Consider the following 13,335-nt stretch of genomic DNA (forward strand, 5'->3'; position numbering starts at 1 on the left):
ATATACGAACCAAACTTTATGAATGTGTATTGGTTTATTTATACTATATTGAAAGTGTGGAACAATATAATAAATTAAAAAGAGCCTTAAATTAGGTTTTAGGCTTTTAGCCAATGGTAGTAGTTTTAAAGAACGTAAGGTGCAATAACAAAAAATTATATATATGGACCAAATTTTTACATGCATTACTTTATTCACATTACATTGAAAGAGCGGAACAATGAAATAGATTAAAGAGAACCTTAAAATTGATAAATGATTTTCAAAGACAAGTCTAGCAAAAATAAAAAAACCAAAAAAGGAATCGACTCTGCTGGGGATCGAACCCAGAATCTCTGGTTCCGTAGACCAGCGCCTTATCCATTGGGCCACAGAGTCTTTTTGTGTTTCGTAATGAATTATTTGACAATTATAATATTATGATTATTTATATATTTATTCTTTTCTTTTTTATTTTTAAAACAGCGGCTTAAACCTACATTGTAAATCGTCAAGGTCTCATCTCATATCTGTTCCGAACAACTAAACCCGTTATCAATTATTATATGTCTAGCATGCGGACTGTTTGGAAACACAACGGCGCTGGATAAGAAGGGCGCACGTTATAAAAGCCTTTTCATCGCATCCTGGCGCAAATTAGGGTTCATCCTCACTCGTCCCCTTCTTCATCACGATCAATCGTTTGCTTCTCTCACTCTCTCTCTCTCATGTAAACTAACACCTACGATCAGTCACTGAGCAACAACCTTAACTTCTGTAAGTAATTCATTAATCCCCCAGTTTTCTTTTACTACATTGTCGTTGATCTACTTTGATATTAGGAACATGCTTGGATGGGAACTATTTATATGCAATTGGGAATGGTATAAATGTGGTTTTAACATTAATGGAGGGCCACGTGATCTTAGCCATTGTTGAAAAATAATTAGGAATTTAAGAAAATTTGGGGAAAATCTAAGTAATGTACTCGTTTTGTCCATGGAAATTGCTAGCATTTACCATTTAACAAGTACGTTTTACGAATCATTCTATTAAAATAAAATCTATCCGGAACTTATGATCAATATCTGTAGTTTAGAACAACAATTTCATGATTTTCTTCAGAGACGAACTTTAATTTTGCTAAAGGAAAGCTTCTAAAGAAGGAATCCATGGAAGTTTTATAACCAACCGTTTGAACTTAGTGGCTATGGCCTCAAGAGTGCTTGTTTATATCCTTTGTTTCAAGTTGAATTCTGAAACAAATGGAAAAAATATAGTCAGCAAATGTTCATTAAAATATTACCAAATGGTGCATATTCTTTTATATCAATGAAAGGTTTCTTGCTTGAAAACAAAGTAATTCAACATGAACACTTAAAAAGAAAATATTTAACCATAGTGGTTGTTATAGATTATCTATAGTGTTATTTTGGTATCTAAGGCTCCATTTGTTACATAGGACATGACATAACAGACAAGCTTGTACTCTGAGACTGAGCCTGATGTCAATAGGACAAAAATTGCAACTTTCTTGTCCCACCTAAGACATAGAAATATTGAATGACCTCCTCAACCCCATCATTAGAAATAGCCCTAAAAAGTCTGTCCAGTCTTGTGTCCCACTGTCCTGTCTAATCTTATCCACTCAAGTTCTGTTCTGTCCTGTCAAATCCATTTCACATTACTTGTTTTATTGAAGGATCAAATGGCAAACATTTGAATTGACATTCATCAACAAACTACAAACAACTATCAACCATGATGTCTGAGGATCCCGAACATCTGTTAGTCGTGTATGATGACCACTCAGATCAACGCTCCTTATCATTAGATGAAACAAGTAGCACAGAAGAATCACCAAACGAAACCAAACTATCCTTAGAAACAACAAACGACACCATTCCATACATCGGGCAACGATTCGCTACACACGACACCGCATACGAATTCTACAGCGAATTCGCCAAACAATGCGGTTTTTCAATCCGTCGCCATCGCACCGAAGGTAAAGATGGTGTCGGGAAAGGTCTTACGCGACGCTATTTTGTCTGCCATAGAGCGGGCAACACTCCTGTCAAAACTCTAAATGAAAATAAACCACAAAGAAACCGAAAGTCCTCAAGATGTGGATGTCAAGCTTATATGCGTATAAGCAAGACCACTGAGTTAGGTGCACCTGAGTGGCGGGTAACCGGGTTTTCAAATCATCATAACCATGAACTTTTGGAGCCTAATCAAGTTCGGTTTTTACCCGCGTATCGGACGATATCAGATGTTGATAAAAACCGGATATTAATGTTTGCAAAAACCGGGATCTCAGTGCAACAAATGATGAGGCTTTTGGAGCTTGAGAAATGTGTGGAACCGGGGTACCTTCCGTTTACTGAAAAAGATGTGAGGAATTTGATACAATCGTTTAGGAAGGTGGATTTGGAGGATGAGAGTATTGATTTATTGAGAATGTGTAGGAATATTAAAGATAAAGATCCTAATTTTCGGTTTGAATTTAAGCTTGATGCAAATGGGAGGCTGGAGAATATTGCGTGGTCGTATGCGTCATCGGTTCAGTCATATGAAGTGTTTGGTGATGCGGTTGTGTTTGATACAACACATCGTTTGAATGCTTTTGATATGCCACTTGGCATTTGGGTTGGAATGAATAATTATGGTATGCCTTGCTTTTTTGGATGTGCACTTTTGCGTGAGGAAAACTTGAAGTCGTATTCATGGGCTTTGAAGGTAATCAAATGATAATTTTCGCATTTTACTTATGGAAATTTTTTATCTCTTAGGGGCTGTTTCCTTTTTACTTAATGAGCTTAATGGGTCAAAGGCTTAATATGGACAGAATGACTTAATGGGTTAAGCCAATAAGCCTGGCTTAATGTATTAAGCGACTAACCCTTTACAGCAACTCCTCACGTTAGAAATGATAAATTTTGTTAAAATTGATGAATAATGTAATATTTGTTTTTTGGAATGTAAGGGTAAAATGGTCATTTAGCCTCGTTCGGACAGTTTATTCAGTCCAGAAAAGTAGCAATCACAGTTTATCATGACAACATCATTGCCCATTCAGTCACTTTACCCATAAAGGGCTTAATGATATAAAAAAAAAAAAAAAAAAAAAAAAGAAACAACCCTTATTAGTTTCTAAATTAATTATTTTTATTTTTTGAAAGGCGTTTTTGGCGTTTATGAATGGGAAGGTCCCACAGACAATATTAACAGACCAAACATTATGTGTAAGAGAAGCAATCGCAGCCGAAATGCCTGCTGCTAAACACGCTTATTGCATCTGGCTAATAGTGGCAAAGTTTCCATCTTGGTTTAATGCTGTGTTGGGTGAACGATATAACGAGTGGAAAAATGAATTTTATAGACTTTATAATTTGGAGTCGATTGAAGATTTTGAAATGGGTTGGAGAGACATGGTTAATTTGTTTGGGCTCCACACTAATCGCCACATCAACACGTTGTTTGCCTCAAGAAGTCTTTGGGCTTTGCCTTATTTGAGAAGCCATTTTTTTGCGGGAATGACAACAGCTGGACACTCAAAAGCTATCAATGCTTTCATCCAACGATTCTTGAGTGCCCAAACTCGACTTGCACACTTCATTGAACAAGTATGTTCTCTTTTACTTGATCTTATATAATCTTTTTTCATAGGATAATCTTTGATGGTATTATACAAACACAATGCAAAATCAGGTAGCTGTTGCTGTGGACTTCAAAGATCAAGCAGGTGAACAACAAACAATGCAACAAAACCTCCAAAACATCTGCTTAAAAACCGGAGCTCCAATGGAATCCCATGCAGCTTCAATCCTAACACCTTTCGCATTCTCAAAGCTCCAAGAACAACTAGTAATGGCAGCTCATTACGCATCATTCCAACTCGAAGACGGGTTCCTAGTTAGACACCACACGAAACTCGAAGGAGGGAGAAAAGTCTACTGGGTCCCACGTGAAGGCCACATCAGCTGTAGCTGCCATCACTTTGAGTTCTCGGGAATCCTTTGTAGGCATGCCCTTCGAGTTTTGTCAACCGGGAATTGCTTTCAGATTCCGGAAAGGTATATGCCACTTAGATGGAGACGTGTTAATGCATCCGTGAAGGTTTTTCAGAATAGTTTGAGTGATCATGGGGAGAGAGTGAGATTATTGGAAGGAATGGTGTCGAATCTTGTGGCGGAATCGGCTAAGTCCAAGGATCGGCTCGATATGGCGATGGAACATGTTTCGGTTTTGTTGGAACGGATTAGAGAGCACCCGATTCCGGTTCCGGTTCCGGCTTCACGGTATGCGAGAAATGATGTTTTTACATAGGGTTGTAATGTAGAGTGTTGCTTTTTTAGTTCATATTTTTAGAAGCCATGTAGAAATAGGAAAAAACTTTTGAGATTGTTGCTTTTTGTGGATTGTTCATCGGAGGTTTTGTTGCATTCGTTACTCTATGTTGTCACCATTTTGTTCCAAAATCCTTATCTTAACAACGTCGACCCAATAATGTGAGTTGTCTCCTAACTGTAAGTATGGAGGTGAAAATCAATAACTGGTGTCTCATATTGAGGTTCAATTCTGAGACATGGTGATCTACCTTTAGTATGTTGGCTATGGGATTGTGATTTACCTTTACCATGTTGGTTATGAGACTGGTTATTTACACCCATTCACACAACTTGGAAGGATTTGTCAACAACACAAAAACTTCTACAAAACAAATAAGCTTATGGACAAAAAAGTTTGTGGTAGTAGATTGACTATGACATAAAATAGTGAACAGCCTGGAGGAACTTTAACATTCACGTATATGATTGGCTGACATAGAATATAGGAATCCAAATTAAAAAGAAAAAACGTTTGAATATGTGCAAAGTAAGGACAAGAGTAACCAAGAAGCTACTAAAGAATTTACAACCGAAAAACAAGTAATAAAGAGAAGAGAAATCAATTGTGGAATCATAACTTTATAGGGCTATTTTTTATGACGAGGACAAGAACGACTTTTCTACAAATGAAATATAGCGAACGGATACTTTTCCCATCATACTCCATCGTTTTGGGTGAGACAAAATATTACAAATTTTGTTTATTTGACATAGTCCAAGTCAAACACAGTAACACAGTAACTTGTGAGTCCCAGTCAAACAAAATACCTGTCTGGCTTGTCCTAAACCTAAGAGCTCAAAAAGTTTTATGCATCACGACTATCCAAGAAACGGACAACGACTACTGTAATATTATCTGCACTACCTCTCTTTGAAGCTTCCTGCATCAGCATCTTTGCCGCGTCTTCGGGGCTCTGAATCGGTTTAATCATCGCAACCGCTTCATCATTAGTGACGACATCCCAAAGTCCATCACTAGCGAGTATAAGAAACTCAAGCGACTCATCAATCTTTTCTTCTTCGATTTCCGGATCAGCAACCACAAACTGTTTCAATAACCTATCACCAAAAGCACGTGAAACCGCAAGAACACCACCAACTCTCCAAGTCCCTGCCCACATAACAAAACCCCCAGCATCTTCAATCCTTCTTCGTTCATCACTTTGATCCGGTTTATGATCTCTGGAAACAGCATACGCGTTACCACCCCTGCAAATAACAGCTCTGGAATCCCCCACGTTTGCTACAAGTAAACGGGTACCAACGATAATGGCAGTGGAAGCGGTTGATCCTGCATCTCTCATCTGATTGTTTTCTGATTTTAAAAATTCTTTGTCGGTGTCACTGTATGCTTCGGCTATGGCTGATTTGGTGTCGGAGATGAACTTTGGATGTTTGAGAAGATTGGTGAAAAGATTGTGTTTCACAAATTCTGCAGCTCGAGCTCCGCCATGGCCATCAAAGACTCCGAAGAGACCGACTTTCTTTCCATTCACACCTTCAATTCTTGTCTCGTAAAAATCCTCCATTGAAGATCTCTTTCCGGGGGAGCTTGCGTAGCCATAGCTAAACTTTGAATCTTGGCTGAGACCACCTCCGGTGACCGGAGAAACACCACAACCGGGAAGATTTGGGTTGGCGGATGATATCACTGAATCAAGATACCCCATGATTGATTTGTGTTTTTTGAGTGGATCAGATTTCCTGAGAAGATTGTAAAGCAAGAAAACTCAGTTAACTAATCAAGTGAATTTAAATAGAGAAAAGAATTGAAACCCAACCAGAATGGTTAAATTAATTTCGGTTTTGTTTTTATAAGGTGATAAAATTACAGTTTCGTGTCGAAGTAAACAAGCTGTTGACTTTTGAGGTCGGTTTGGAGGAAAAAGTTAATACTACAAGTTTACAACATTGAATACGCAACAAAATATATATCAGCAATCAAGAAATCTTACGAATCGTTTATCTTTAATGGTCATTTACACACAATTAGGTTTAGATAACCTTGGAATAGTATCGAGTCAACAACAATACCATCGATTTGTTTTCTGTGCAGCGACTTTGAATTGATTAAGAAGGAAAGGATACGAGATTACGAGTGTAAACTTAAAAAATAAATAAATAAATAAATACCTTTTCAAAGATCAAAACTTTAATTCGGTCAATCTACCGGGCGTAAGTCTGAACGAATTTAAGGGAAACGAATGAATTTTTGGCTGAAAATCCGTCGATTGGCAATGCAATATATACACGCACATAAATTCCTTACTCGTTTACAGAAAGTAATTGTAAAATCTCTCTAGAGATTCGAAGAGAAGACGATTGATCGACGAAAGTTCAATTGAGAATCTATGAAATTTGGCTCCAGCGAGGTCAACAAGTTTACGATTTGCACCCTTCTACTTTACCAATTGTTTTAGTTTGAACCCTTTATTACTCTACTCAAAATATATAATTACTTGAGATCTATCTTAACCCTTTATTACGCTACTCAAAATATATAATTACTTGAGATCTATCTTACAAGTACTTATGTTAATGCCTGACTCGAAATTTGATTATTCGAATAATTCGAAATAAAGTGAAAAAACCTCATATGAAATATTGATGGGATAAATATTTACACTAGGCTTATGAGTGATATGTCCTAAGCCTTACCCGAAAAATATACATCACACTGAGGTAGAGTTTTTATTAGATTTTAACTTTTAGTTTTTAAGAAAAAGATTTGTTCGGAAGAAAAAATTTGAACTTTTAGTTTAAACAAAATTTTTTTTAATAACAATTTATATTTTTTTTAAATATATTTGAAAACTTTTAACTTTTAGTTTTTATATTTTATGTTATTTAAAATCTGAATTTCCATACAAATAAAAGAAAATTTCCATAACTATCAACTTCCATATTGTTTTACCTTTCTATATGTTTAGTAGGTTTAATCACAAATATTTATATTGTTGGGGGAATATTAGTAGGGTGATGGTGGAGAATCGGATTCCTTATGTATCGTGTAAGGTCACTTTTTGAACTGATATTTCCACCATATACTCGAGTTACACAAAATCCAATCCAAGATAATTCAAAAGGACACTCATGAATCTGGGCACAGAAATATAAGCCAAATTGCAAGAGAGTTTTGAGTTTGTTTAAGAAGAAAAAAAGTTGAGAAATGTTATTTGACGGCTCAATAGAGGAGCCGTAGTTATTCATGACAAATTAGAGTTTCTATCTTCTAAATTAGTTAGAGAATCATGAATTTAATGGCTTAATGAATGGTTTTCAAAACTAACAAGATTTGTCAATCCTACTATAATCACTCGTTGGAATTCAGATTTTCCATAATGAAACTAGTTCAAATTTTCAAAGACTGTTTGGAGCACTCCCCAAACCCACGGGGCCACCGCCAGGTGTCTGCCCCTTGGACCCCACCAGGAGTGCTGCCCCTTTGACCCTAGAAGAGGGCATGACCCCTTGGATCCCCACCAATCATTCGTATCGGCTCATAAAATGTAAAGTGAATATATATATATATATATATATATATATATATATATATATATATATATATATATATATATATATATATATATATATATATATATATATATATATATATATATATTCACTTTACATTCACCGAACATATTATATAAAATACAAATAAATAATTTTAGCTCACATATTAGTTCCAATTACAAAAAATATTTGTTAACAATGATATCACCAACATATATCATGTCATGTTATTAGAAGTAGGCTTTATAAGTCTAATCATTTATACACATTTAGTAAAAAATTAAAAAACTGATGATTATTAGATATAATTTTTGGCATTCACTTTTTGATATATATTTTTTGGTATAAAAGCGAAATTATAAAGACCCTTGAATTGAGACGAAAACATCGCAATCCTAGGAGCCACAATTGTGTCGATTGATTATTTTATTACAATTATTTTTGAAAATTGGTTAATACACATCGAACTTTGTGACAAATAATTGAGACCCAATGAAATGGTGTATTGTACGATATCATTTGTATCGTATCAAATGCGCAAACGATCGTACAAAAAGTACAAACTATTGTCATATACTATAAGATATTAATTGTCACATAACAGATTCATTTTTATTTGTATCGATAATGTTCATATAGGTTTTAAAACAATAACAAAAACAATTTTATCTTATAATATTAGATAAAGTACAAGGTAATAATACGGTTAGTTTTAAATTATATATGATTCTGGTCAAATTGAAATAATCAACAAATTATTAAAATCGTTGAGTTTTTTTATTTTTTTATTTGGCACTTTAGAATCATTTATAGTTTTATACATTCGCACAACAGTTTTTTCTATATTAATTTTTTTTATATTAAATTAATTCTTTATATATATATATATATATATATATATATATATATATATATATATATATATATATATATATATATATATATATATATACACACACACAGTGACGGAGCTAGATGGGTCGTTGGGGGTACTACAGTACCCCCGAAAAATTGTTATATATATAATATTATTTGTAAACATGTTTCATGTTATTGTACCCCAAATAAAGAGATTATAACATGTTTTTTATTGTCCTATATTGGATAACTACATATAATATATATTCATAATGTTTGTATCCTTATATTAAAATTTCTAGTTTCGCCACTGCACACACAGAGTGAGATTCAAATATTTCCAACAAATATTGTGTACCTAAATGCACCAATCAGAAATTAAGAAAAATTAAATGATTATTAATTAATATAAGGATATATAGTAAATATTTAAACCATTTAATATCCCTTTAATTTAGTAAAATCAGTGAGTCGAATGAAGACTTTTAATCTGTAAGAATATGTATGAATTTGTATTTAAGTTCGGATGTATAAGAATATATTAGAATGTTGTTATTTTCAACCTCGGATTCAAGAATGTTTTTATTCTCCAATAATATTCTAACAGAATAAAATTCTGAAAGAACATCACTCTAACAAAAAAAATATAATGACAGAATAAAATCGGTTATGTATACAAATTACGTTAGAATTAAAATTAAATTAATTAAAAAAATTCAGATTTTTAAAATTAGGAGAATTAATTATCCCTAAAAATACGAAAATTTTCTTTTATAAATGTAGTTAATTGTCCAAAATACAATTTTGCCAAATTTTGTGTGATTATATGGTACATGTTATCCCATTATAATATCATACACCCTCAAATCATGTCCACTGATTAATTTCATCCGTTGGTCCAGATCTGTGTATTCCGGCACACAATAGATAGTAAAAACAAAATAACCTAAGCTTATATATATATATATATATATATATATATATATAGAGAGAGAGAGAGAGAGAGAGAGAGGTATGTTCAAATGTGAATGAACAAATATTGTGTGGATGTAGGGATTAATATAGGTTAAGTATTATTTAATTTTAATAAATAACTAATTAAATCATCTACCCTTTAATTTATGCAAATTACTTTATTTAAAACCCTATTGCCTCTGCAATCGACACCTAAAAATGTCTTCCTTCTGTAGCATATAAGTAAATCTTCCTTTTGTTTCAAAGCTTCTCTGTAAACTTGAAGATGTCTGTAGCGTGTCATCAAATGTCTGCTTTTAAGAGCTCTACTTCGTTAAGGAATTACTCTCCTTTACAGTTTATGCACTTGAATTCGACGAACACTCGCAATAGGTATACATTACAAACCCTACTTTGTTTGTTATGGCCGATTTTAAATTTATTATATTTTAAAAATGCTAGTTGTGACAAAAATCATTAAACCGTATATTATATTTAAATTTATTCATAAGTACAATGCATATAGAGGCCATTGAGACAACTGAGATTATAGAATTTTAAAAGATGTCTACACTATCATATAATTCAAAACAAACAATGTTTATACCAACGTATTCTAAGATTTATTATATGAGAGTTAACAACAACATCATTGATATATTTAAAAAACATATATTTGTAAAGATTTCAAATATATTGTTGTATTCTGCGCAACACGCATGTATTCGCCTAGTTATACTTATAAATGAGACATTTTTCCAATCACCTCATGTATTTGAAACCCCCACACAAATTTCCAAACACCTTATGCATTTGAAATCCCCACACCTTTTCACCTTCAAACTAATTACTCAGACATCATGCTTTTATATAACTGAAAATTTGAAGCTACAAATGGAACTATAGATGGTGAACTTAGAGCATGACATGAAGGAACAATCGATTTTGCTCCTACGTACTTATAAATATGTTTCCACTTCTGATGAAAATTTGGCAACAGTGATGAAATAAATCCTGCTCTTGCTTGGTAATTAAATATTTTTATATTATTCATTTCATACCTTCCGCTTTGTTATTTTGCTCCTGCTACGTGGTAATTAAATCCCTTTATATCATTCATTTTATAACTTCTCTCATTTAGTTTGTACAATTTCAAATACTCTAAATGGATTATGAATATATGACAGGTGTGATAGGATAATATGGACCGGGGATGAAATAAAGTAGATACTATACCTTAGAAATGAATCCAAGTTGTCCGATCATCGACCTGTGAAGGCGATATTTTCTACCGAACTTAAAGTCTCAAGATAGAATATCAAAACATTTGCATTTTGGATAGGTTCCAATCTTACTAAAGAATGCAAGAATAGGAGGTCTACCCACAATTCTTGAAGAATTTGAAACTCCAAGAGTGAAAAAAAATTTAAAATCTTTAAAAATGAATGAGAAACTCGAGCATAAAGATTAAATGTCGGAAGTTAGTATCACAAAATCGCCAAACGTCTAGATTAAAACTCGAGACCTTTAATCTAAGAAACAAATAAAATTTGACAACTACCCTGTTGTTTTTTTAACCTTTTTAAAATAAAAATTGTTTCCACTTTAAATGATTGAAATACCCTTACAAGTATATTAGTGTAATTAATTTATATAAAAAAATAAAGTCATAATTTTTTTGAAACGGAAAATCTAATATACTCTTAAACTACACCTTAATTCCACCTATGTCTACAACGAGACTTGAATCATCAACCTCAAGAAAAATGGCAACATCGGATATCGCTCACATCCCAATATTGCTCACCTATTAACTCATCAATATAAATTTAATTTTGTCAATATCAAAGATGACCAACGGTATCCAGTGTTGGTTTTTATTTTTAAGGTTGAAGATTTAAGTTCCGTTGTGGATATATATGGATTTAAAGAGTAGTTTATGAGTAAATTAGATTTACAGTTTCAAAAAATTAATAATTATTTTATTATTAAGTATTAAATGACAACAACATTAAATAAGTTTGTATAATAAATTATAAAACGATATGATTATATGTACATATTTTTCTAAAATGATGGGCTCACGTCTACTTGTAAATCTGTATTTTATTACGAGAACGTAAGTTATGCCACTAACTTTTTGACGACGAAACCTTTCCATTAACTAGTACAAAAAAATCATCCTTAATAAATCAAAATATTTTTGTCACATGTTCCATTCTCCTTCACTTGGACACATGACATTTTTTAGAATTTTAGAATTTTCTATTTTTCACTTGTCATGTTGTTGTATTTTTCATTTTATTAAATTAAAATTTCACATTTAATATGTAAGGTAATATATATGTAAGATATTTATTAGAAAAAGTTTATATATGTAATGTATTCAATGTATTAAAGCCTCATTAATTTTAATAATTTAAATTTTTTCTCATTTTTCTTATAAATTCAAACTTCTCAAATTGTTAAAATTTCATATTTAATTTTTTTGTTTTATAAATAAACTTATGTAGTACATGAGTCTCACATCTAGTTAATGCTTATAAAATGTACGTCCTTATACATATTAAGATATAAATGATTTCTAGAAAAAAATAATATAAAAATATTGATTTTGAAAAAACAAAAAAAAACAAATAAAATGACTCTCCACATAAAAGTTACTGGAAATTGAAGAATAAAAAACATGAAAACTAACCAATCTGATCCATGTGTGCCTAACTCTCAAATACCACCATGAATAGCTAATGATGAAAATTAAAGAGATGTGTAATAGGTTTATAAAAGAGTGGTGCGTATAAAAAAAATTCATAATAATCACATCAATAATAATCAAATCACTTTAATAGAGTGGTGTGTATAAAAAAATTTCCTAATAATCATACTGCTCTATTATCATACACTATTTTAGACCTCTATTTTTTTTTTATCATTATACTATAATAATCGCATCAATAATCATTAGACTAACTTTCGTACATATATTTCATAATAACCTAATCATTGTTATCTTTATTATTTAATAATTATATTTTTATTACAAACTTTATTAACTTATTAATTTTAAACTTACTTTTTAATAGGATAGAAAAGATGAAAATAATATTGTTTTTATATAAAAAAAAAAGTCATAAAATTTTTTAACCTTGTTTTTATCAATTTTTTAACCCGGCTTTTACACTTAAACCCACAAACTTAATATTTTTTCTCATTTTCATAAATTCAATAAATTTTATTTTTTTGTTAAAAGTAAACCACAAACATCTTTGTTTTAGACATAAAGCCACTATCTTTTTTTTTTCATTACCATAAACTTAATATCATTAAATAAAAAAAAATATAAATAATATCATAAGAAAAATAAATTCCAAACAAATCTTTTTCACAAAATATAGATGTGACTTATATATAGTTTGTTGTAATTATGGTTTGTTGATGTTATATTATCACCTCAAAGTCGTGTAATTATTTTCAAATAAAAGTTTTTACGAAACCTTATTTTGTATTTTAAATGTCACATCTCCGAATACTTTCCATCAAGACCGACTAATATTTTTATCTCAATCTACCGGCTTGCTACTTCTTAACGAGTTTTATAAATTTGATTTTTTTTTGTTATTTAATTAAGTATATT

General features: G+C 31.8%; 1 protein-coding gene, 1 non-coding gene and 1 pseudogene across 3 annotated transcripts; 1 reads left to right on the forward strand and 2 right to left on the reverse strand.

Annotated features, from left to right (window-relative positions):
• Positions 1-305: 305 nt before the first annotated feature.
• TRNAR-ACG (transfer RNA arginine (anticodon ACG)) lies at positions 306-378 on the reverse strand. Its single transcript has one exon. It is a non-coding gene; the product is annotated as a tRNA-Arg (tRNA).
• A 146-nt stretch (positions 379-524) lies between these two features.
• On the forward strand, positions 525-4,434 carry FRS11 (FAR1-related sequence 11). The gene is made up of 4 exons (XM_078995882.1): positions 525-756; positions 1,682-2,721; positions 3,165-3,608; positions 3,694-4,434. The coding sequence occupies exons 2-4, from the start codon at positions 1,741-1,743 to the stop codon at positions 4,309-4,311; spliced, it is 2,043 nt and encodes a 680-aa protein (XP_078852008.1). The 5' UTR covers positions 525-756; positions 1,682-1,740; the 3' UTR covers positions 4,312-4,434.
• A 502-nt stretch (positions 4,435-4,936) lies between these two features.
• On the reverse strand, positions 4,937-6,655 carry LOC145047582 (putative protein phosphatase 2C 59 pseudogene; annotated as a pseudogene). The gene is made up of 2 exons (XR_013682283.1): positions 6,507-6,655; positions 4,937-6,077 (listed from the first exon to the last, which is right to left on the reverse strand). The product of XR_013682283.1 is annotated as a putative protein phosphatase 2C 59 pseudogene (transcript).
• Positions 6,656-13,335: the final 6,680 nt, after the last annotated feature.

Source organism: Lactuca saligna, chromosome 5 (assembly GCF_052625555.1).
Source record: "Lactuca saligna cultivar CGN05327 chromosome 5, ASM5262555v1, whole genome shotgun sequence".
Taxonomy (NCBI): domain Eukaryota; kingdom Viridiplantae; phylum Streptophyta; class Magnoliopsida; order Asterales; family Asteraceae; genus Lactuca; species Lactuca saligna.